This window comes from Uranotaenia lowii, chromosome 1 (assembly GCF_029784155.1).
Source record: "Uranotaenia lowii strain MFRU-FL chromosome 1, ASM2978415v1, whole genome shotgun sequence".
In the NCBI taxonomy this organism is placed as follows: domain Eukaryota; kingdom Metazoa; phylum Arthropoda; class Insecta; order Diptera; family Culicidae; genus Uranotaenia; species Uranotaenia lowii.
In genome coordinates this window covers 62,122,673-62,148,508 of record NC_073691.1, presented here as the reverse complement: position 1 = coordinate 62,148,508, position 25,836 = coordinate 62,122,673, and the positions used below count along the sequence as shown (strand labels likewise).

Genomic DNA, 25,836 nt, shown 5'->3' with positions numbered 1-25,836 from the left:
ATATCTCCTAATAAAAATTGGGATCTTCTGAACGAAAATTTGCTTGTTCTATTAAAAATCAAAATTTTTTGTTAATGTGGAAAAAATGAAGAAACTTTAAAAAGTAAAATTTAAATTTATTACACCAACCCATCCATATCGGCGTGCAAAACGGATAACCCAATCGACAAAAGTCACAACATGATCATCGAAGTATAAACATCATCCCCCCATTCCATGCGCATTAGACTAGTTCACTTTTCGGTTTTTTTCGCAGATCAAAGCCGGACTCATATGGGTTGTTCCTCATGCATTTTCAAGTATTTCTGCCAAATTTGAGATCTTTTGAACTAAACTCTGTTCTGCGCAATGAGTTTTTGTGAAAAAAGACCATTTTTCTTGAAAATATTCTTATGAGAGTTCTAGCAAGCCACTGTTAATATAAAACGATAATTTTATGATGCATGGTGGTTGACATCATAACCATTTTTATGAATCTGTTCTAGATAATCGTTCAAAACAAACCGAAAAAATTTAAAAAATCATAAACTACCAACTTGTACAGAAATTTTACTTACAAGTTGAGAGTTAAAAATCTGTAGTAAATCAGAAAAAAATATGTTTCACAAAATCTTTTTTTATTAAGATAGCCCTGTTTATTACCATTCATTTGATGCTTAAAATGTAATTATCGCTAGAATAGAAGCAAAGTTATTCAAATATTTATGCACCAGTTTTTAAATCATATTTATGTTCCTATTCCAGTTTTAGCTTCATGCAACATGAAAAACGTGGCATTAAGAGGACTTGCTTACAACTTGATCAAAGCGCGCGCTTTTTTTAACTCCTGGCCCCGTCATGGGGTACTTGATTGAATAAAATATCCTTTCTTGTGCACAAGTTGGTGAGGAGCAAACTTGAATGAAAAATAGTTTATCAAATCAAATTTGTTGCAAACATCTTTAAATAATTTGACTGCTATACAACCAATTTGTATATTTTTTGCATCAATAGAATGGTAATAAAAAGGGCTAGCTTTACAAAAAAAGATTTTGTGAAACATATTTTTTTCTGATTTACTACAGATTTTTAACTCTCAACTTGTAAGTAAAATTTCTGTACAAGTTGGTAGTTTATGATTTTTTAAATTTTTTCGGTTTGTTTTGAACGATTATCTAGAACAGATTCATAAAAATGGTTATAATATCAACCACCATGCATCATAAAATTATCGTTTTATATTAACAGTGGCTTGCTAGAACTCTCATAAGAATATTTCCAAGAAAAATGGTCTTTTTTCACAAAAACTCATTGCGCAGAACAGAATTTAGTTCCAAAGATCTCAAATTTGGCAGAAATACTTGAAAATGCATGAGGAACAACCCAGATGAGTCCGGCTTTGATCTGCGAAAAAAACCGAAAAGTGAACTAGTCTAATGCGCATGCATTGAAGTCTCCGAGTGGAGAATTTCAGGCAGGGAACCTCACCGTGCACGCGGGTCAAACGAAAAACTGCCCGGACGGATGCTTCGGAAGCAAAGCAGCTACACACATGGAAATCGTGCCCCTTGTTTTTTTTTGTGCTTTCTTCAAACTTGCTCGATACGCCTAAAAATGTATGCAAACTATTTTTGGACCGTGCTATTTTTGTGAGGAATTTTTTCTGCTCCTTTCTTACTTTTTACTTAACCATGTCCTGTTCGATTTAACTTTGAACTTGGAAAAGTTTATCCATTGCATGACTTTCCTTCCATTTGATTTAATTTACCTAATATTGAAAATTCGTAAACAGTTTACGAAATGTTACAGTTAACGATCTTTATTTAACAGCACTGTCCTGCATTCATACTAATGACAGTATCTACATATATCACGGTGTGTTTATAGAAGAAGTTTAAAATAAAAAATACAGTAACTCTATTTTTTTCAGAAATGGAAAATTTAGCCTTTTCTGAATCATTTTCAGGCAAAATTAAAATATTTGGTCGGTGAGTCCCCATACGTTTTATTTTTTTGAAATTTTTGTGTCCATATTTAAAATTTTTTATCTGTAAAATTATTCAAATGCAATGGAATAGTAACTTTTTTCATTAAAATTTATTTTTTTTATTTTTATTCAAGTTTTTGTCATTTTGAAACAATATAAAATGTCAACGCCTGGAGAGCTAAATCATTTGGATTTTCTGGAAAACTGATTTTTATATGAGCATTTTATTCAAAATGTTATTATTTGAAATATTCTTGTTATAATTGGTGTTATACAAATGTCACATGAATTTATATCCATTTGTGTATATCTTGGAGAACCAATTCTGGTTTAAAAAAAAATAATGACACATGAATAAATACAGTCCAACACCATTTGATTGGTTTTCAACAAAGTATTAAAAATCTTTTCTTTATTTCAAAATTGTTCTTTGAAATATTCCCACATTATTTGCAGGCTCTGATGCAAATGGATATGCACTTTAGAAAACAAATATACAAATTTTGATGATAGTTTATGACATTTTGAGTTTTGTTTACCTCACATCAAATTGAAACATATCCAAGCAGACCAGTTTTAAATAAAATTTAAAATATAAAATTTAGTTAAATGCTCAAGTACTTGCACTGAAATCCGTTTATCTTCCGCTACATAACATATATTTTAAATCTTTTTTTCTTATATTGAAGGTGAATAAATTTTCTATAAATCATTTGTACATAATTTTTGCTTAAGAATTGAAGTACTGGTGATATTTTGGAATTCAATATCAACAAAACGATGAAAAAAAAATTTTCAAGAGAAATTTCAATATTATCGAAGGTTTTGGACTAGATTTATGTGTTTTATTTTTTTTTTTTGTTTAAATGGATTTTTATGATTTGTCCAAACCAATGATTATTATAGTTTTTGACATTATTAGTATAAAATTGTAGAAGTTATGATTGTATTACTGTAATATTAATGCTTCATTAAGGTTCTTTTTAATAATAAAGAAGAACATCAGCGTACAGTAGAATAACTAAAATAAGTAAGGGATAAACAAAATATAATGAATGTTACGTGCTGCAGCCTAGCTTGCTATCGATCATTTGCTATTCACTTTTGCCAACAATATTGTTGATTTTTGTAAATACAAGATCGAAAAAAAGATGAAAAAGCATTTTTTTGGAAAAAAATTAAAATTTATCAGAGTTTTAAACTAGATTCTCCAATTAAATGACATTATTTCAAAAAAAACTGTAAAATTCAAATTTAATTTAAACAAAGAATTCAAGAGATTGTTAAAATAATATATGTAGTGGGTTGGAAACCGTTGAAGCTAGAATTGCTTAACCTATTTATGCTCTTTGAAAAAAATGGAAGCATCACAGAGTACAGCAGGGTTATAAAAATTGGTCTAGAAATCGATAAAAATCAAAAGGTTTACGAAAATTTCAAACTTATAATTATGATTGTATCAAAAGACAGTATCATGCAAAATTTTAGCAAGATTGAACTGCTGTAGCCATTTGCAATGAGTCTGAAGTGCAAATAGAATTTTCAGACATTTAAATCAAATGAAATATAAAAACTAATTTCTCATCAAAAATTGTCTTTAACGGATCGTTTACTTTTGAATATTGATTTTCTTGATTTTTTAAAAGCTTAAATTAAGACAAACGTTTCTACTCCAGATCGCATCACGATAAGCGTTATCACAAAAAAATTAAAGCGCTTCCTAGTGTTAACTGATTTTCTTAATCATTAGGCTTTTTTTTAAATAAAGTTCCCCTCAAAGTTGCCACAATCAGAAAATCTTAAGACAATGAATAAAAATGGATTCATATATGGATTCATATTATTCTAGACCATTCATAATTTCAGTTAATTTGAGCGTCTCAGACTGCTTACAGGATTTGCCAGCAAAAATTTAAATTTTAGGATTGGAAGACACTTTCTAAGCATTTTTTTACGTTTAAACAGCACTGTTACTAGTTTAAAAAAATTGAAAATTTCTCAAAGTTTTTGATGTGATTGTTGAGTTATCAGTTTAATTTAAAAGAAGTGAAAGTCAAAATGAAGATAATTAGCATCTCTGAAAATTCTTTAACACTAAAAATATATTTACTTTTTTTAGAAATAAAATAAAAAATTTTCAAAAAAAAAAATGTGTATGGGGGGTCACCGACAGAATATTTGAATTTTTGGTGAAAATGAACCGGAAAAAGCTCTACTTTCAGCCCATGCAAAAATTAGCGTTACTGTATTTTTTTTCTTTAAGTCCTTCTACGAAATACACCGTGATATATGATTGCAAACAAATGTAATCATTTGGTAACTTGGTTTTAAGTTTTGTTGTACATTTTTAAGTGATTTGAATTCACTATTAATTTGCCGGCGGCTGTTGTGCAGTGGATAATGTTCAAACTTGCTATACCAATAATGGTCACAAGATCGAACTCCGGTCAGAGCATACATACATAGTACTCATGCCTTTAGTTGCATTTGTAGGATGCTTGCCATCATGTCCTTGAAAGATGTGTGCTGGCTGAAGGTTTAGTTGATGGATCTATTCAAGGAAACATGAAAAAACTTAGGAACTGCTCTTTAAGTTGGAATAATGCTTTAAGTAGAGTAAATTCCTATACTTTGATCCTAAATTGACGAAAATTGGGAATAATTATTTTCGCTGACTTATATTTAATACATGCAAACAATAAGCTCTTAAACTTTCTTCATCCATTTATATCGTGTTATGTGCCATGAACAATCATTCTATTGATATTCTCAATGTTTCAACAAATGTACTGCCTCTTCAGAGGAAAAAAAAGATAGCTCAATTAGTGGGTGACATTTTGAGCTATCAGAGCGAATAAGAAAAACTCACGTTTCTCAACTGCCCAGGCCGAAGTTTTAAGGAAAACAACTATCGCTGTGACGAGTATAAACTTCACTACCTTATTTTTCCTTGAAAATGGAAAATCTATAAAAATTTGTAATAGGTGAAAAATTGACTTTTTCTTTCAAATGTTCTATGTTTAAGACATGATATTTTTTTATTTAACCCAACAACTTAAGAATGGCCAAATTTTGAATCTTTATTGATCACTAGCTGACCCGGTGTGCTTTGCTACACCTTTCAAAATCGAATGATATTTTCAGAATATATTCAAATTTTTATTGTTTTGTTGCCATTATTTTAAATCAAATTATATCATAATTCATAAGCAACTGCTAAAAAATGAGAGCTGCAGCTATAGTTTCGGATTGCAACACAAAAATAACTTAAACTAATATTCTGAATCTTGATCTATAAATTTGTGTTAAGGCTCTGATAATTTTAATCTGTTTCTTTAAGCTTCGCCCTAAAAAGGAGGGTCTCAAATTAATTGTACGTAAACAATCCAACTGATAAAATATGGTTGTTTTTGCTTGATATGTTCTGGATTTATGCTAAAAAACTGATAAGAGAGCCCCCCTCCTGTCCTTACCTTCCCCCCCCCCCCTGCTGAATGGAGTTCGTGATCTTAAATATTCATACCCAATTTTTTTTCTTTCCCAAAAATCCTCTTATATCAAATATGGTTCCATTGGTTGATAAGTTTTTAAGCTTTACAACAAAATTTATATGGAACCTCCTCCTTTTTTCCCCTCTCTACACTGTAAAGCGTAAGGATCTATAACAATCGTAGAAACATATCTCGTAACCAAGTACCTTTTCCATGCCATATTGGTTTCCATTTGTTGGCTTCGTTAGCATAAATTGAAAACTTATCCAAACAAAATTGTATTGGGCTCACCTCCCTCCTCCTATGTACCTACTCACTGAAGGAGGATGGTGTGTTAGATTATAGAATCATACCAAAATGATTTTCCATGTTAAGTTTTGTCCATTTCTCGGATTTTGTAAAAAAAAATTAAATGTAAGCTTTCCTCTTTCCTTCCTTTATTCCTAATTCTATCATCCCACTGCAAGAAAGGAATTGTTTGACATAAAAAAAGTGCTCGTATTGAAATACCATCTTATGCCAAATTTGGTTTTATTTGCGTTGTAAATTATTGAGTTATGAATAAACTTGAACGGAAGTACCATCCCCTTTCCGTTCTCCCCATTGAATGCAGGGGTGAGAACTTAATATTCATAAAAGCATTTTTTGTACTCAAATACTTACCAAATTTTATTTCATTTGCTCTCGAGTTATGCAAAAAAATGTATGGAAGCCCCTTTTTCCCCCTTTATATCTTTCCATTGAAATAAGTTGGGGCTTCAATTTATAACAGAAACATTTTCCGTATCCAAATACCCTCACAGCCAAATATAGTTCAATTTGCTCGATCAGCTCTCCAGTTATACTGAAAATTATAAGGGAGACCTCTCCTCCCCCTTTTCAGCCACCTCTTTGAAGGAGTAAGGGATACCAAATATTCACAGAAGCATTTCTCGTACCCAAATATCGTTCCATGCCAAATTTTGTTCCATTTTTCCATGTTTTAGTTCTTGAGTTGTGCAGTGAAAAATGTATGAAACTCCCCTCTCTTTTTCCTTTCTCCCCGCTGGAAGAAGGAAAGGGTCTCAAACAATCATTAGAACATGTCACGTTCCCAAATACCCGCCCATGCCAAGTTTGGTTCCGTTTGCATAATTAGTTTTTGAGTTATGTAAAATATATATAAAAGAGTCCCCCCCCCCCCCTTTAAAATCTCCCTACTGGAAAGAGGGAGGGATCTCAAATAATCATAGAAATATTTTTCGTATCCAAATACCTTCTCATGCCAAACTTGGTTCCGATATCTTGATTAGTTTTCGAGTTATATAAAAAAATGTAACGTGGCCCCCCTCCCCCCCTTCCTATCATCCCACTGAGAGGAGGGAGGGGTACTTTATATTCATAGAAATATTCCTAATTCCCAAATACCACCCCATGCCAAATTTGATACCATTTGCTTGATTGGATCTCGAGTTATGCGAAAAATTGTCTTTTGTTTGGGAAGCCCCTCCCTCCTTTCATGAGAGAGGGAGGGGTCTTAAACTACAATAGGAACCTTCCCCTGCCTCCAATACCCCCACCTGCCAAGTTTCACGCAAATCGGTTCAGTAGTTTTCGAGTCTATAGGGAACAGACAGACAGACAGACAGACAGAAATTCATTTATATATAGATATATAGATTTCTTATTTCAAAATTATTTCAGGTATTTTGGTTAAGGTCCAATAAAGCGTAGTATAAAGAAATTTGATCCGTTTCATGCAAAAATTGATCATAAGTTTACCAGAAGGTCAGTAGGGGAACTGGGGGTAAGACGCCCACGTCTTTCATTTCTCGTAAATGAAGAATGCAATCCAGTAAATTCGACAATAGTTTTGAAAAGGGCACTGTTCTTCACCAGAAATATACAAACAGGAACATTTATACCAATTATATACGGCTTTAGGGGGGAGTAGGGTCTAACACTTTCAAAAAATCGATTTTATTTTTTTTATTCTCTTATTGTAAAACATTTCAAGAATGTTGTGTCAAATATACTGCAAGAATACTGCAAGAATACTGCAAGCAGAAACTTCAAACGCGTTTTTCTCGAAAGCACATTTTTGAAGTCAGTGGACATCGTCATTTGAAAACTACTTCACCGATTCTTTTCATATTTGGAACATATTTTCTACATATAAAATACCAAACCCCAACGATTTTCTTTAATTTTTTTTTCTTTGGGGAGATTTTACAGATAAAAAATGGCGGATTTTTTCGTGAAAAATCGTAGTTTTTACTTCAAACAGCCACAAAAATTTCAAAAAATTTTTTTACGTTAAATAAAATTGTTGGGGTCCAGAAAAACATCTATTAAAAATATTTTGCTCTGATTTTTTGACTTAAGATGATTCTGTGCTGAGATACAGTGTCCACCGCAAATCCTGTTTTCTAAAAGACATCCTCGAAAGTGCTCCGTCATGGGCTCATTTTTCAATATTTTTCTACGAAAAAATTACTAAATGTTCTTTTAACAATGCTTTGTATAATGCAAAAAATTTGAATACATTTGTTTGAACGATAGCTCTAAAAAAATTCGTGAAAATGGTGTTTTTTTACCCGTTAGACCCTACTCCCCCCTTAATCGTTAAATTTTGAAAGGCCTTCTAAAGTATGGTTTCCATTTCGTTTGGGGCAAAGTGCTCATATGTGTGTACCCAAACGCGGCGTTTAACGATTAATAAGTGTTTATTAATTCAAGGGCCTCCGAAAGTGTTTGCCAGGTAATAACACTTCTTTTTTACTTCACAGATGGAAAAATGTATTGCTACGCGCAGTGCTGCCAGATATACTGACGTTCTTGTGAAAAGTTAATTAAATCTATATCAAATTTAGGAATTTTAAACATATCCGTTTATATTCAAGCTATGTTTTCCAATTCAACATATAAAGATTCTTAAATTTGTTGTGATGAAAACTGCATATAAATTTAAACAAATATGAGACATGCTAAAGATAAACGAACATGGCTCGTTTTGCCCTGCCTAGACATGTTTATTAAAAATCGTTTATAATAACAGAAAAAATTATTGAATAAGGAAATTTTTCATTGTATGATGATTGTCAAGACCAATGTTCATCATTGGAACAAATGCCAGGTATATGTTTTGCTGATAGATGCCGCAAATCCTTACGAGAAAAGTTTAAAAATAGCATGAAAAGTTCCCAAAAATTTGTTTACGTTTTTCGTCAAATTTACGCAATATGGAAAACATAGAATGTCCACAAATGTTTATAAACGCATAAAAGTGTGAATAGAACAAACTGGCGTTTTCAGAAATGTTGAACAATGTTTGTTTACTGAAATACTGATGGTGGCGCATCTTGTCCCGACTGCGCATTTTATGCCCAGTTCCCCTATAGGATTTTAAGACTTTTTTTAGGAGAGGCAAAAAACCAGTTTTGCATCGGAAATTGTTTTTAACACTACCTTTTTTTGTTTCTCAACACTTTAATAAGAACAAATAATCCACGCAAAGGCTGTATCACGGTTTGAGTTTTATATTTTCCGAAAAAAAATATCCGGTTGAAGGATTCATAAAAATCATCAAATGCAATGCATATGTGGGCAAAAGGTCATTGTACGACCGAGTCAAATATTCAACTTGGAGTATCGTAAACTTTGGCTACTTCGATCACCGGGGTATCTTTGATCATCATAAATGAGTGTACGACTGATCAGAATCGGAACAAAAGTGTATCACACGGTTTTGGGTTCCTCTTGTGCCCAATAACAACTGTGCAAATTTTGGTGGATCTAGTATTTGAAATGGGCTGTGTTAAAATGGGCTGTTGGTTTGGAATTAAGTATGGGAAAAGTTCTTTTCATGATCAAAAATCTTACAGCCTCTCCAAGCTACGTTTTATTGCTGAAGAATCGAAGAACAATTTTGCCCAAGCCCGTGAATCACTAAGATGCGTTGGGAATCAATTGAATTTTTCAACGTTTTTTTTTTTCAAAAACAAATATTTTCAAAAGATGGACCATGTAGCTGCATACATTTAGGGGCAAAAATTATAAACATTTCTCAATATTTTTTGCCCTCAAAACCAAATGATATTTTATCTTCATGCAATTCCCTAAGTTCTCGCACTGTTCCCATGTTCTTTTTTTCTTCAAACTTAACCATGTAATAGGGTTTTCACTGTTTTCAGCCATTTTTACTATACGGGATTTTTCATGAAAAATGACCGATTTGTTTCAATATCCAAAATTTTTCATCAAATGATCATAAAAATAACACTTAAACTAAACCTAAACCATGAAATAAGTTGAACTTTCACATGGAACAACACATTTGCTCCTAAATGCTTAAATTTGATCAGGAGAGATGTTTGTTTGTGAGGATTAAAAAAAACGAGATATTTTTAGATTTTAAAATTAAATTTAAAGTAATATAAAAAATCTCTTAATAAATACCAAATAAAGCTTATTTATAAATCTATTCATAGGCTTTCAAACGTAGTAAATAGTTTTCAGATATTTAAACTTTACACATAGTTAATGATGATTATCAGCAAAAATTTCATGTTGATCAAAGTTACCCTGCTGATCAAAGTTCGCCAAGTTTACGGTAGTCAAAATAGCCGATTTCTGAAACCGGGCCGGCTTAATGCGCATATTTATGTTTTAAGCTATATTTCTTTTCCACTTTCAATGTTTTCATATAATTTTATTGATAACGGTTAAACAGTCTTACAATAACTTGTAAGACAATTAAGTTATGGTCGAAACAAATTTGCATGTTTTTTTTAACAGTCGGACTATTTGGTGAAAATTATCAGAAAATTGTAACATTTGAATTTTGATTAGTTTGAGCAATGATATGAAAGAGCAATTTAGGCAACAAGTTTGATTCAATAACCCACCCGTTGCATAAAACAATACGAGCGTATTGTTTTTTAACCAAAACTGAGGATCAAGGAAGAAATGTGTAAGGTAAAAAAACCCATTTTTGGGGAAAAAAAAACGACGTTAAGCGTGCAAATGAGTGGTAAAACGTCATGGCAGTTTTCCGCCAAATAGAGAAGTGTGGCTGATTTCCCGCGAAAAGCCCCAGCGAAGCAAATTTCCCGGTCCCCGATTTGCGATCATGGGTGGCAAAACCAAGGAGGAGATTGTGCAACGACCGGAGAGCACCGAGCAAAATCATACCGACCAGGACGGCATCGTCGATCCGGAAAGCCGCATCAAGCATCCGCTGCAATTCCATTGGACGCTCTGGTATCAGGAACCGGAAAAGAACAAATCGTGGGGAGGCAACCTGAACGAGGTGGCCACCGTCGGTGCCGTTGAGGACTTCTGGAAATCATACAACCACATCAAGAGCCCGTCGGACCTGAAGACCGGGGGCGATTGTTCGCTGTTCAAGCAGGGCATCCGCCCCATGTGGGAAGACGAGAAGAATTTCCGCGGCGGCCGGTGGGTGATCAACGTGCCCCGGCAGCAGCACCACGAATTGGACAAATATTGGCTGGATACGATATGGTGTCGAATTGGCGAGGTTTTCGATAATCCTGAAGAAATTTGCGGTGCCGTCGTGGATGTTCGCCCGAAGATGAATAAAATTGCGATTTGGACCTCCACTGTCATGAACCGGGACGCGCCGATGCCGGAGAAAGCTGTAAGTCGATTTCTTGCCATATTCGAACCATAAATTGTAAGAGGAAGGTTGGGTAAATTTGTTGCCAGAAAATTAAAAACACGATAAACTAAATCTTACATTTTTTTTTATTATGGGCAACCGAAAGCCTTAGTTTTTTTTTTCTATTACAAAATGATCAAAGTTTAGCTAAAGGTTTGATGAAGTTAGTCTTCAAAAATAATTCAACTAAATATCCGTAAGCAAGTTCAACTCATTAGCTTCCAAATCAGCTTACCAGATAAACAATACGTTGTTTGATAACAGAGAAACGCGTGAAATTAAAATGCATGTTTTAGAAGACTGACCCCAAACTTTTGGCCGTTGCACTACACTGCGAGGTGATGCCAAACATTTAGACGATAACTTCAGAAGCTATTTTATTTATTTTAATTACATTTCAAATTACTTGCATAAAATTTAACAAATGTGTTTTGATAAGTATAAAACAAATTCGAATGCACTCGAATTTTTAAATTTGGTCCACCCCACCTTGAGATGAAGAGGTTTGAATTTTAAGTGCATTTTTTGGTAAAACTTACAAAAAAGGTATTGCTCACGATCTTTCGAATGAGATCTAAAGAATTGCAATATGTCATAAGATGACTGAGATATGGCCGATCAAAATTTTCGTGTTTTTGAAAGGGGTCATCCCAAACTTTTGGTCGGCAGTGTGCATATATACCTACAGGTGACAGGGTGGCAGCCAAAAGGGCTATGTGGAATTTCGCAAACCGACCATATGCATTCTGTAAATTTGCCCTAAAAAAACTGACCTGTGCTAAATTTCAGCTCAATCAGACTTGATTTAGGGGTGCCTCTAAGTGCTCAAAGTTTAAGTTTTTTTACCCTCAAAAATTTTGATTTTCCGGATTTCCTTTGGTACCCTGTTTGGTACCAAAGGAAATCCAGAAAATAGAAATTTGAATTTTGACGCCAAATGACTTAGAAATGCTCGAATTTTCGAGATCTGGTGTTCTAAAAAAAAATTGCCCAAAAACCGACTTTTAAGGACTAAGTCGATTCTCCGAAAAAGTCCCAGAGAGTCGATTTTTGAGTAAGGAGTAGCTTAAACCAGATCTAAACGCTTTATGTATTTCTAAATCATTTGGCATCAAAATTTAAATTTCGATTTCCCGGATTTTCTTTAGTGTTCCCCCTTTGACGATTATTGACGGTGAAAAAAAACCGAAACATTGAGAGCTTTGAGGCACCCCTAAAACAAGTCCGATTAAGCTGAAATTTTGCACAGGTAACAAATGTATTGTAGGTTTTAAATATTCGTTCATGAAATTTTCCCCACATATCCATTGCCACCCTAAGAGCATCTGTATCCGTGGTCCAAACAGCCGGTTTAGACTCAAATTCCAACCAAAGCAACCGTATCTGTGGTCAATTATACCAGTTTCAACCCTTCTTTTTTTGGAACTGGTATATGTATTAGCCTAGGGATATCATACGTACTCTTTTAAGAGTACATGTACTCTTTTTCGATCAAAAAATGAGCGTACTCTTCTTTTTGTAAAATTTTACCAAATGTACTCTTTTTTTTATGAAAGGAATAAAATAAAATTTTCTCAAATAAATTAACTTATTTCTTCCGAAACATGAAGATTATCTATGTATATAAAAATGAATTTCTGTCTGTCTGTCTGTCTGTCTGTCTTTCTGTCTGTTCCCTATAGACTCGGAAACTACTGAACCGATTTGCGTGAAACTTGGCAGGTTGGGGTATTGGAGGCAGGGGAAGGTTCCTATTGTAGTTTAAGACCCCTCCCTCTCTTAATAAGGGAGGGAGGGGCCTCCCAAACAAAAGACAATTTTTTGCATAACTCGAGCACCCATCAAGCAAATAGTATCAAAATTAGCATGGGGTGGTATTTGGGTACGAGAAATATTTCTATGAATATAAGGTACCCCTCCCTCCTCTCAGTGGGGTGATAGGAAGGGGGGAGGGGGTCTACCTTACAATTATTCCTATAACTCGAAAACTAATCAAGATATTGGAACCAAATTTGGCACGGGAAGGTATTTGGATAAGAAAAATATTTCAATGATTATTTGAGACCAATCCCTCTTTCCAGTAGGCAGAAACAAAGGGGGGGAGGGGCCTCTTTTATAATTTTTTACAAAACTCAAAAACTAATTAAGCAAATGGAACCAAATATGGCATGGGCGGGTATTTGGGAACGTGACATGTTCGAATGATTGTTTGAGACCCCTTCCTTCTTCCAGCGGGGAGAAATGAAAGAGGGAGGGGAGTTTGTAACATATAAGATTATACTTGGTTTATTTTGTCTTCAATAAACCAATTCGGATAAATAACATGTCATCAAACAAAATAATTGTCACCGAATGAGAAAAACTTCGAAGGATTTCGCTCCGTGTATACAAAAAGTGTGAACCGACCTGAAGAAAACTGAAACCGTACTGTTGTCATCCGCAAGAAAACTGGGCAAGGAAGAAAAAGCATCAAGAAAACACCAGCACCGGCTCAACTTCACACACTTCCGTGGACTTGTCATTCGGCAAAGAAAAAGTGCGGGATTGATTTGGTGTGCCTCGTCGTCGCGATTTCGCCAAGCAAAAAGCCCGTGAAACGACCAAAAACGGAAAACGCACAAAAAAGAGAGACGGTAAGCGAACAAAAAATTAAGTGATATTGATTGTGATTGTAAACAGCCAAATTTGCCACAGAACTCGTCCTAACAACTCCGCTGCATTTGCTTCTCGTGTCAGGAGCGTAGAAATAAAACCGAGAACGGCTGTGTGCCAAGTCGTGCTGCTGCTCCGTGTCGAAAACAGCCTGCAAAGGTTTCCCAAGCCGTTGGGAAGACGGTCACGAAGACTTTGGCTAGTTTGGGAACCCGCAGAGGTGAGTTAACAACACCAAATTGCACTCGAGCAAAATATAATAAAACACCTCTACCACACTCAATAGTTGGAGACGAAAGCACGGAAAATAACCAACAAACGAGCACCCGGAGGAAAGAAAAAGTGCCAAGTAATCCCGGCAACTGAACCGGCAAACGGAAGGGAAAAAGTTCCCGAGAGCCCCTTCACAAAAGGGTGAGAAATTAAACAACAGACAAAATATGTTGTGCTAAATTGCTGACGTTGTTGGTGCCGCAGGGCTCTCTTTTTCCCCTTCTTTTCTTCCTCTTTTTCTCCCAGGAGTTGGTCAACGGTGTGCGAGCGGACAACAGTACGCGTGCGGAAACAAACGGGAACCGAAGAGCATCAGAAAGCAGTTCGACAGTGGTCGATGGTCATCAAGGAATCGCAGGACTTCCGGAGAAGCCGGAATTCATCGCTACAAGGTACCAGACGGAGATTCGACAGTGGTCGAGGAGTTCGAGGGAACCGGAAACAGATTCCGGAAGAATCCGGATTGCACGGAGGAGAATTTCACCAGAAAAGTGCTCGACAGTGGTCGAGAGTATCAGAGGAACGGTTCGTGGTTTTCCGAAACAATCCGGGTAAAAGCTGCACGGAATCGAAGCCGACGGCTGCCGGTGGAGAACGATTCGGCCTTGACGCAGGCCAGAGAATCGTCGTCGACCGAAGAAGGCAATCTGCCGCAACCGCAAGTATGCTGTCAGGACATCCAAATGCGAATTGTTGCTGCGTTCGCCACCCGAGCGGTTTCTGCGATTTCTGGGTCAATGATGACCGACCAATTGATCGTCATTCTTGGGACGAATCGAGTCCGGAACATCCAGTGAAATGCACGTAAGTCAGCTGTTTATCCATTGATTTCACACACCATAAATAATCAAATGTATGAGCCTGAGGGCAAAATAAAAAGGATGGCTTGACCATCAATAATTTGTTTGAGAAATGTAATGACATGTTTAAATTTATTGCTTTTGCTTAGAACAACCTGAGCTAGCCTGGCAAAGAGGAAGAAACAACTCTCTTCTTCTTCTTGCAGCCAATTTTCTTCTCACAAGTTTCATACAATTTTTACAGCAAAACTCAAAAACTACAACAGCAAATGGAGCCAAATTTGGCATGGAACGATATTTGGGTATGAGAAATGCTTCTATGAATATTTGGTATCCTTCCCTCCTTCAAAGAGGTGGATGAAAAGGGGGAGTCTCCCTTACAATTTTCAGTATAACTGAATTGAACCATTGAGGGTATTTGGATATGAGAAATGTTTCTATCATAAATTGAAACCCCACCTTCTTTCATCGGAAAGATATAAAGAGGGAAAGGGGAGCTTCCGTATAAATTTTTGGATTACTCGAGAATTTATCGAGCAAATGAAACCAAATTTGGGATCAAAAAATATTTGAGTACGAAAAATACTTTTTTATGTGAAACAATTCCTTTCTTGCAGTAGGATGATAGAATTGGGAATAAAGGCAGGGAAGAGGAGGCTTACATTTAACTTTTTTTTTACAAAATCCGAGAAATGGACAAAACTTAACATGGAAAATCATTTTGGTATGATTCTATGATTATCTGACACGCCATCCTCCTTTCAGTGAGTAGGTACATAGGAGGGGGGAGGTGAGCCCAATACAATAATGTTAGCATAAGTTCTCAATTTATGCTAACGAAGCCAACAAATGGAAACAAATACGGCATGGAAAGGTACTTGGTTACGAGATATCTTTCTACGATTGTTATAGATCCTGACGCTTTATAGTGTAGTAGGGGGAAGAAAGGAGGAGAGTCCATATAAATTTTGTTGTAAAGCTTAAAAACTTATCAACCAATGGAACTATATTTGATATAAGAGGAGTTTGGGAACGAAAAAAAGGTATAATTATTAAAAATCACGACCTCCATTCAGTTGGGGTAAGGACAGGGGAGGGGCTCTCTTATCAGTTTTTCAGCATAAATCCATAACATATCAAGAAAAAACAACCATTTTTTATAAGTTAGATTGTTTGCGTACGATTGATTTGAGACCGTCCAGACAGCTTCAAATTATCAGATCTTTAACACAAATTTATAGAGCAGGATTTAGAATATTAGTTTAAGTTATTAAGTTGTGTTGCAATTCGAAACTCCAGCTGAAGCTCTCATTTTATAGTGGTTGCTTATAAATTATGTTATAATTTGATTTAAAAAAATGCCAATAAACAATAAAAATTTGAATAATTTTTGAAAATATCATTTGATTTTGAAAGGTGTAGCAATGCACACCGGGTCAGCTAGTATTCTAATAAATGCAAAAAATCCATCTTTTGATGCATTCGTTGCACAACACTCCAGTTTTGCTTGTTTTGTTAAATATTTCAAAGGATGGCTTCGTATGAAAGGAATAACGAGTAAATTCACAATTTCAATCTGGATTTTTCGTTCAAATCTAGCGCCTTGATGTATGCAATGAACTCCTGAATAATAGGCGATACGCATAACAACAACTTATTTAAAGGCTTAGGGCACAAATCAAAAGCGATCGAATCAGCAATAATGTTTTTGAAGAATGAAAAAATTCGCCTCAAAAAACTCTTGAAAATGCAGTTTTTATTATCGATTTTGGTGACCTCAGTATAAAATCGAAAACTTTAAATAACCCAACTTAAAACACTGAGCAATTGTCAATTAAGTCACATATCTTGCAGAAAATGACCTAAAACATCATGGTTTTAAAAAAATGGCATTCGTCTTTACAATTTTGCAAATATTTCTCAACGTACAATTTTTGGCGTTGCAGGATATGGTAACCCTAGATTAGCACAAAACTGATGAGATTTGGACCCCATTTGACGCATTCTTAAACTATTAAATAGTTAATGGAACACGAGTAGGATTGCCAGTGTTTTCACTGGATTGGATCTAATTTCGTTGGCCCTTGTATAAATTAGATTCAAGGATAGACCACGGATGCAGATGCTCTAACATACATAAGTTTTTTTCCTTATTCTGAAAATAAAACAGATGAATATTTTTGGAGGATTCATATTACATGTCAAGATTTTTTTATTTGATTCGATTTATGTTCCAAAATAATGATATTTAAAAAAATCATGAAATAAGAATTTTAAAGAAATTGGTTTTCGACAATCTATCCAGGTCCTCTTTCCAAGCATGTCAAATTACTTCATGTTTCATATATCTCTATCAAATCCAGTCCATTTCTTGATCGAGTGAGACAAAATTACATGTCAATAACACTCGCTACAATCACCCTTCTCCCCTGGGACGAATCCCGAAGGCTGCTGACCATCCAAGTAGAGTCTCAGTACCCAGAGAAGAGAAGGTCCAATTATCGCCCCCGGGGCGAAATTCACTTTTTCGAATATGCAAGAACCAACTCAACTCTCAAGTTCTTCTTTCACGCATATCGATCGGCAGACAGACAAGTGTGATGTGATGTCTTGGCCAGATAACCCTGGTCCGGGGCCATCCATCCATCCATCGAGGGGAACGACTTTCCAGAAGTGTGAACTCAACAACATTCTCCCGAAGTCCTCTCATATACATACTACTGTTGTTGTCATATTTAGCTCTTATCGAAAGGAGAGCTTCGGTAGCTGTCAATTATGCAATTACACGGCTCTCCCCCGTATCATTCATCGAGTTCGAGCTCTTAATCACACTTCGGTTCACATTTTTAAAACATATTACGTACATATATTAATCTTTTTTTCTCTCCTTCTTTTTTTCCAGTCTGGAGATCGCGTGTTTGTGGGTGCCCCCGGAAGCTACTACTGGCAAGGTAATTAACACATGTTTCCAACCTCGAACAAGAGTCAGTTCCATTTATTAAGTACCCATCCCATTTCGAGACCAAGATGACCGCAGATGTCATACTTTTATTAATGGTGGCTAATCAACCACCAAGTTAAGGCGATATGGGGGTGGTTCAATTCTCACGAAAGTCCTGTCAAGTCTTTGAGATTTAAATTGGCAGAAAGCTAACGTGAGCCCAAGATCTCTTGGGAGAAAAAAAACTGAACCCTTCAAACCTAAGATCGCTCATACACAATTCATCCCGATTGTATTATTATTTTCATAAGCAATTTTCATCCCGGTTTTCTCCTTTCTTTGAAGTGAATTCGAATCCCATTGAACATTCCCATTCATCCCTAGTGATTTTTTCGAGAGTTGCGTGTAGTTTGTAGACTACCAACATATCTATTTAAGCCGGGGCTGCTGTAGCGCATTACAAATAGCTAGAGTAGATCCAGTAGATAGTGAAAAAAAAAGTTTGCCGTGGATTGACTTTTTGATTGCCCCCACTTTTCCCATGACCGAAACATGTCATTAACCAATATTCTGGAGTGATATCGGTAGAATTTGTTCTGTTTGTTCTGAGTAGATTTTCTTTCGCCCTTCCCTAGTTTGTATCCCAAGAGTTTCTTGAGTTTAGATCAATCTTGTTTCGACCTGGTAAGTATATTTCCTCACTCATATCACCCAGTCATCGACTCCATAAATTTGAAAAAAAAAACGAATTACTCGCTGCAAAAAAAAAAACATTAAATGAGGTCCATAACAATTAATTTTTCTTATTTCCGTAGCTTCAAATTAGGTGATTTAATCTCTTCTTATTTTAAAAAGTGGGTTTCCACTAGAACATAACGGAGAAAAAGTATAGTTTATCAACAATATGCTAATTGCATTTGATTGTATTGGAGATTGAATTTCGGTGAACTTTAAAGTTCAACTAAAAAAATAATAGACTCAGCTCTAATTGTTTAAATAACTTTTAGCAATCAACTATTATTATGATAGATTCAACTTCAAAGGTCGGATTGTTAATATGTGTTCAACTATAAATATAAGAAATTTGAATTTAAATATACGATTGCTTATAGACATCCAACTATAAATATATTAAATACAGCTATATTTTTCAAACTGATTGTATGATTTCCATTCGAAGGATATCCAACCAGTTTTTTTTATTCAGAGACATAAAAATAATGCTTTCGGCAGATTGAAGTCCTCTCTGTTTTGGATCAGCTCGAATGATGAACCGGTAATGAAAACTATATCAGGGCCATGTGAAAGAATCGAAAATGGAGAAGGTTATCAGAATTTGTATTTAGTAAGGAAAAGCTCAAAAAACGAAATCTTTAGTGCATTTGCTTTAAAAACTGTATGAATGCCGTGTGAAAAATCGAAGATAATCATTTTCGAGCAAAATAAGTCAATAATGACTGACAAACAAACCTATTTACAAAAAATTGATTTCGAATCAGTCTATTATCCTTGATTGAATGCAAAATTGAATTTTTAAATTCATATAGAGAGAGATAGCATTGATTTAAGCCCAAAAATTCTACAATTTTAAGAAAATTATATATGGAAAGCAAAAAAAAATTCTAGCATCGCTGGAAAACTTTTCTGAGTTTTAGATCTTTAAGCTTTTAATTCGTTTATTAATTTTGACTTCCCGAGAAGACTTTGATGCCTGAATCGATAACAAACAGTAACCAAAATGAGCTATCAATGCCAAATAGAAAGCAAAATATAGTAGCCTGGGTCGGTTTGGGGTCATTTTTGAATTTTTTGAAATCCAAATTAAGCTAGAAATAATAGCAATAGTAAAAATGCACAAGGAAATTGATTTTTAAAACAAAAAAAAAACAAAATTTTAACACAAACTCGAAAAAATTATAAATTGATTTTTAAGATTCAAAATTAATCAGTATCGAAATTTAGAATCGATGTTTTTTTCCGGTAAGTCATTGATTAATAATTCAAAAAGATATTTGTTATCCTGAGTTAGATATTTGCTTGAAGACAAATTTTAGCAGTTTTGTTTACAAATTTGAAATCCATATTTTAGAAACACCAGAAACCAATAAGAATTAAAATTTTAAATAAAACCAAAATTTAAGGCTTTGAATTCTTATATTAGTGCACACAAATAGAATATCTACATAGAATATAATACCATATTTAAAAAGAAAGGTTATCTGAATTCCTTTATAAATTTCAGATATTCAGAATTTACAAATGATTCCATTTTTTAACAATATTTTAAATTTTTAATTAATATTCAACTTAATTTATATTTCTTCTTCATTCTCAGTTGAATCTTCAATTAGCAAAAACAAAAAAAAAAGTAAAAAAAAATCATGTTTTGAAATGTGAATTCTCCTTGAGGAAAATTTATATGCATTTTGAATATAAGAGAATTTTTTTAATAATCATAGTTGAAGATTGAACTCAATTTGACTTAACGAAGAAATTAATAAATTTTGTTTAATTTAAAAATTTCTGTTTGAAGTCCCTAATTATGAAACAACATTGCGCATTGAATTTGGCTTTAAAGTTGCTGCTTCGAATCATTTTTAGAGCTTTTCATAGATTAATTAAAAATCATGATCGATAAAAAAAAAGATTTAGAAAAAAAAAGTTAACCGTTAAAAAATTTTCATGCGGAGGTTTTATTGTTAAAAATTTCTAGCTCAGAATTTTTTTCGTCGCCCATTCTGGAAAGGACAAAAGATGCATTCCTATAAATTTAAAATGTTTATGTTCTCAAGAAGACTTAGTTTTCAGAACACAATAGTTCAGAATTGAAAAACAAAGAAAAACTAATGAAAAAAAAATGTCAATAGTGACTAAAAATGTTGGTAAATTTGTTGGAAAATTAAAACAAAATATGAAGATAAAAAAAGTTCTGTTTTTAATAAAAGAATTATATTCAATGAAAACGTTCTACCATTTTAAGAACATACTCAAAAATTTTAATAGACAACTCAAGCAGGGTATTTAGGGGTTTAAGGAAATTTAGAACATAATTTTGACGGATGACAGCTACTGTTAAAATCATCTCTAAAAAAAACCAAATTAGAATTAGAAATTTGACTGATTTAAGTGCCCGGAATCTAAATATGCAATTTTTCTATTAATTTTTGTTATTAAAATAACTTTTGAAAATAGGTTAAAGTTGTTTAAGAAAGTTCTGGAAGTTTTGACAAAACTTTCAAAACATTTAAAAATAATACCCTTAAATCATATATCAACTTTCCTCAAGAATGCAAGCAATTTTGAGTTCTGCGTAAAAAATTACCGAAGTTTACTTAGTTATTTGTTTACTTTTCCTGATTTAACGAATTTTTAAAGAAGTTTCAAACCGAATTGAATTTTATATATTTTTAAGCATAAATCTAATAGTTTTGCAGGGTTCAACAAATTTGTAAAATTAAAATTTAATGAAGTTTTTTTTTAGCTTTCTACTGCAATGTCAAAAATACTTGTACCTAATGATGTTTTTCTAATTTTTTTAAAACTTTTGAAATTACTTTATTAGATCACTTTCCATCTTCATCATATTATTATTCCTTAATTGAATAAAGTATAATAGTTGAAATTAGAATCAGATTTTTTCTTAATCGTAGGTCCGATAGTTAATCTGTTATCAATGATTGATTTCACTTAAAACTGACACATTGTTACTCTCCATATCACCAAAATTAAATGTGATGGTCAAAATTTGACAAAAAATTCGAGCTCAGGATGCTAAAATCTACCAAATCAATCATTAAAACATAAGCACCTAAATGCTGCCCCCTTGAGTTATTATTTAAATTCTATAAATAAGCTTTTACAATCGAAAGTCGTTTTTATTGAAAAAAAAACCTTCTTAAATGGTAAAAAAAACTTATCTTTTTAATTTCCATATTTTGTTGTAATTTTCAATTGAGTTTACCAAATTTTATAGTATTTTTTTTACATTTACCGAATTTTGAAGTCCAACAATTAAATTTTTAGAAAAACTTTTGAATAGTTTGTCTATGTTTTTCAATTCTGAATTTTCGGTGTTCTTAAACCATAAATCATTTTTTTTCCTCATAAAAAATTCACAATTCAAATCGCGCTAATTTTTTTATTCAAATTCAAAACACGTCAGCAGAATTCTTCAACCAAACCTTCAGTTGAAAATGAAGACAAGAACTGTGAATTAAGATGAATACCAAATAACAATTATTACCATTTTCCAAACAATCAATCATGGTGAATTTTTTAACTGATCTGACATTCATATTGAAGTTCAATTTTTATTTCAAAATCTGTGTTTTAGGAATATTTATTTTAAATTTTAAAACTGGACTGCACAAAAAAAATTTCGAAGCAAATTTCTAGTTCAGAATAAGAAACATTATTTTGAACAATTTATCAATGACTTACATAATATCACTGATTTTAATCTTTCATTGTGATTTGTTTTTAAAGTTTTGATTTATTTTGTCAGTAAAATTTATTATTTTTTGAGTTCGTGTGATAATTATCAGTAAGAAAAAGAAGATGATCCATTTCCTTATTTATTGTGTATTTTTGGTTTTGTTATTATTTTTATCTAAATTTGAATTTCAAAACACCTCCCTCACTGAATTTTTTGATCTAATTTTCCAATGCTCCTTGTGAACGTAGAGTTTTGTATTTGGAAGAACGAGTAACAAAAAGTTAAATGGGGGTTGGTTTTGAAGAACATTTCATATCAGCATAAAATTGTCATGACGTAAACGAATTTTTTTTAGAATCAAAATGATTAGTAATAAAATAATGAACACTAGGTTATTCTTTATTTCGTTAATTCTGTTCACGTTCCATTCTACAGACAAAAGTTTCAATACAAAACAATAGTAAAATGGCAAGGCGAAATTTAAAATTAAAATTCAATTTGTGAACGTCTTTTAGTGATGAAAAAAGAAATGTCTTAGGCCTAGAGTAGTGTAGGATTAAATTTCGCCAATTTTCGAATACGTTTTTTTAAACAAATTGTTTGATACGTTTTGGGATTTAGTAGTTTTTTGTGAATAAGGTAAATTCATTCCTTGAACTGAATATTTTCTTAGAAAAATTCTCCATGGAGGGGATGAGAGGGTTAAAATCCCAAAAATTCCCTTCGTTCGCACGGCATTGCTGAACCATAAATATATTCACTTTTTTTTTGTTGCATAAATATAAGCGATTTCCAAGCAGATTTTGTATGGTTAAAATAATGCTTAATTTTGCTATCATGCCCTGAATTTAATATTATTTTCCCCGAATAAATGTGGCACAGTTCCAAAATTTTAGTATCGTTCAAGCAACCTTTTTCATTAAATTTTTGAAAGCACAACGATGCCAAAGTTTGGCAAAATTATACCTGTTATTCTGATTATCATAATTTATTTGACAAATTATGATAAATTTAGTGAAAAAGAACGATATGTATAAGCTATTTAAATAAGTAGAAAGAAATAAAATCCACACCTATCGATTCAGCATAAATTTTCTCTAACACAAATATGGTTCATTTGATTTTTTTTCTACCGATTGTGATTGTAACTATTAGAAAACTATTAATGAAAACGTAAGAAAAAACGGGTAAAATGAAGCATTTTAAGTTATTGTATCTTATAAAACGGTTTACACCATTCGATTCCTCTTATTTTTTTACATAAAAAATGATGGTTTACAAGATTTTTCCACTCCCGCTGTGGTTGAAAACGAAACATTTTGTTCGGAAATTCCCAGTGTGCATATGGTGAAAAATGATACTGAAATAGCATTAAGAGGCATTTCTTTTTAAATAAAAATTCGAGCCCAAAAAATCCTAATTAAAATTTGAGCTCGAAAATATTAACCCAAAACTCTTTTCGCACATTGGTTAGTGTGGCATTCTAGATATGCCTCTGGCGATGTATAAGATTATGAGAGACAAGCTCGTAACATCAACGATAGCAATCGCTAGAATAACTGTGCTCTCAATTATCTATAATGTCAGACAAGAATTAATCTCGAGATAAATCCTGTAAATGGGCTGTTCGAGATGCCACAGTTAACATGACCTTTTTATTTACATTTATAATCAAATACATACAATCAGGCAGGAAAATATTTATTGTTGAATCCCTCAAACCAACCATACACAGCAGTCAGAAATTTATAGTTGGATTAATCATATTTATAGTTGAATGACATTACATTGAATGATTTAAAATGCTTTTTATATTGAAATAGAACTATATCTACTGATAAATTTCAAATGACCATCGGAAATCATTAAAAGAACTAGACTATTTTTTTCTCCGAATGCTTTCAAGCAAGGCGTCTGAAATATACGTTTTCCTAAGAATATACTTCAATGGAAGTTTAACGAGCAGTAGCACTGCAAAAACATCAACATTTATGATAAGAGAATTTCTCATCTCTCTCATTACAAATAAAGAATGTATTATTATCGTTTTTTTTCTGTTTTTTTTTCTCCATTCCCCTGTGCCATCCCGTTCTCACACGTTTCCCTGTGTGTGTGTCGTGCACGTGTTCTACCCTCTCAACGCAACAACCATCATACGAATCATCAATGCGCGTGCAATTTGCCCTGCCCCTGCTCTTTGCCCCCCAATCTGAACAAACGAACGATCGAACCCCCCCAACCCGAATGTTAATCAATTTCAGGACAAGTGTATTCCATTAATACCGAAGCTGTGTTCCCCTATAAACCCCCGCGATATGGTCAATTTGGCGAAGGAGGTAACCAATTCAATGAGGCGAAGAACAACCAAGGAACAAAAGGCCATCGCTACCATCAACCAGAAACCTTTTGTTCCGTTTTGTTCTTTGTTTACAATGTTTACTTTCTACTAGCTACTAGAGTTTTGTCTCCATCAATGCGATTAAACATTATCCAAATATCCTTCCATTCTACATAAAAAAAACTCATCTCCAGGAAAGCTCTTTCTGGAAGTCGCATAATCGCCATTACGACGAGTGAAACTCATTCTACTCTGTAGTTAACTTAAACATGGGGCTTAACCACCAACTTCATTTTTGGAGCTTAACCATACAACCAAAATCTACCAATGCCGACCATACAGAATTTCTCTCGGCTCCATGGCTTCCATCGACGATGTCAATAACCTCCTGTCGGAATAAAACTACGATTCTCTCTGTGCGCTTAAACCAAAAAAAAAAAAACTCTCATCCAGTAGCGATAAAACCCATGCTCATTTCCTGTTCTAACATCATTATATAAGTGAGTTTTTCCTAGGAAAAACAAACTGCCTAGCTCCGCTTATAATTATTATATTATAATTTTAAGTCAAATGTAACCAATGAACTCATCAACCAACACCGTTTATTAAAACAAGTAACTGCTGAAGAACTCTAGCAACGTAACAGTATTTTGAGACGAATAGGAAAATCAGTTTCGTAAAATTCGGCTCTCATACGACTATTACACGAACTTGCTACGGTTGAATCTCAGTTTAGAGTATTGCTCTTCTGAGCCCTCTGTCTAAGCTCAGACCCAAGGCTTGTTTTTCGAACAGATTTGTACCGAAAAAGGTTCACGATTCCTTATCATTAGCTGAATTATTGTTAATAGTCTGCCAAATCATCATTTTGAACTACCTGTCGTGATTTTACGATTCTTATAAATCTCAATTCAGAGATTCATTCAGACACGTCTGTCACTCACAAGAATAGATCAATGACTGACTTTGTTTTGTTTGTCCTGCCTAGAGTTGCCAAAAGAACAAACGTTACCATAGAAATTTATTTTATTTTATTATTTTAATTATTTTTATAGAATTTGATTAATTTTCTGCATATACTTCATCTCATCTCTACATTCCTTCTCAACTCTATTTTCAATAGAATCATTTATTTATAGCCTTTTGTTTTTCTAAAACACAGTATCTTGTATTCCAAATGTTCCTCATCTCAATTCTACATTCCATTCTCAGCAAAAACTTTTCAAACTTAAAATTTTTTTATTTTCTGCATATTCTTCATTCAATCCGAAAATATTC

General features: G+C 33.5%; 3 protein-coding genes across 7 annotated transcripts in view; all 3 read left to right on the top strand.

Moving 5' to 3' along the window:
• Window positions 1–25,805, top strand: part of LOC129740232 (integrin alpha-PS2-like) — a 305,493-nt gene extending 279,688 nt beyond the window's left edge. For all 4 annotated transcript variants that reach the window (XM_055731842.1, XM_055731845.1, XM_055731844.1 and 1 more), the window contains exons 7-8: window positions 17,747–17,795; window positions 24,482–25,805. In XM_055731842.1, the coding sequence (XP_055587817.1) occupies window positions 17,747–17,795; window positions 24,482–24,735 (303 nt within the window). In that variant the 3' untranslated portion in view covers window positions 24,736–25,805. The remainder of the gene's footprint in view (window positions 1–17,746; window positions 17,796–24,481) is intronic.
• Window positions 10,557–11,170, top strand: LOC129740233 (eukaryotic translation initiation factor 4E-like). The gene has a single exon (XM_055731846.1). The coding sequence runs from the start codon at window positions 10,568–10,570 to the stop codon at window positions 11,129–11,131; it is 564 nt and encodes a 187-aa protein (XP_055587821.1). The 5' UTR covers window positions 10,557–10,567; the 3' UTR covers window positions 11,132–11,170.
• LOC129740234 (uncharacterized) lies at window positions 13,405–15,032 on the top strand. Of its 2 annotated transcripts, none has more exons than XM_055731847.1 (3): window positions 13,405–13,752; window positions 13,814–13,991; window positions 14,058–15,032. In XM_055731847.1, exon 3 carries the CDS (start codon window positions 14,382–14,384, stop codon window positions 14,850–14,852), a length of 471 nt encoding a protein of 156 aa, XP_055587822.1. In that variant the 5' UTR covers window positions 13,405–13,752; window positions 13,814–13,991; window positions 14,058–14,381; the 3' UTR covers window positions 14,853–15,032. The 2 variants fall into 2 exon arrangements, with proteins under 2 accessions (XP_055587822.1, XP_055587823.1); XM_055731848.1 differs by having other exon boundaries at window positions 13,814–14,185; window positions 14,249–15,032.
• Window positions 25,806–25,836: the final 31 nt, after the last annotated feature.

Excerpts from the sequence above, each read along its gene's own strand:
- LOC129740233 (XM_055731846.1), top strand. The coding sequence starts at position 10,568 with ATGGGTGGCAAAACCAAGGAGGAGATTGTGCAACGACCGGAGAGCACC.
- LOC129740234 (XM_055731847.1), top strand. The coding sequence starts at position 14,382 with ATGGTCATCAAGGAATCGCAGGACTTCCGGAGAAGCCGGAATTCATCG.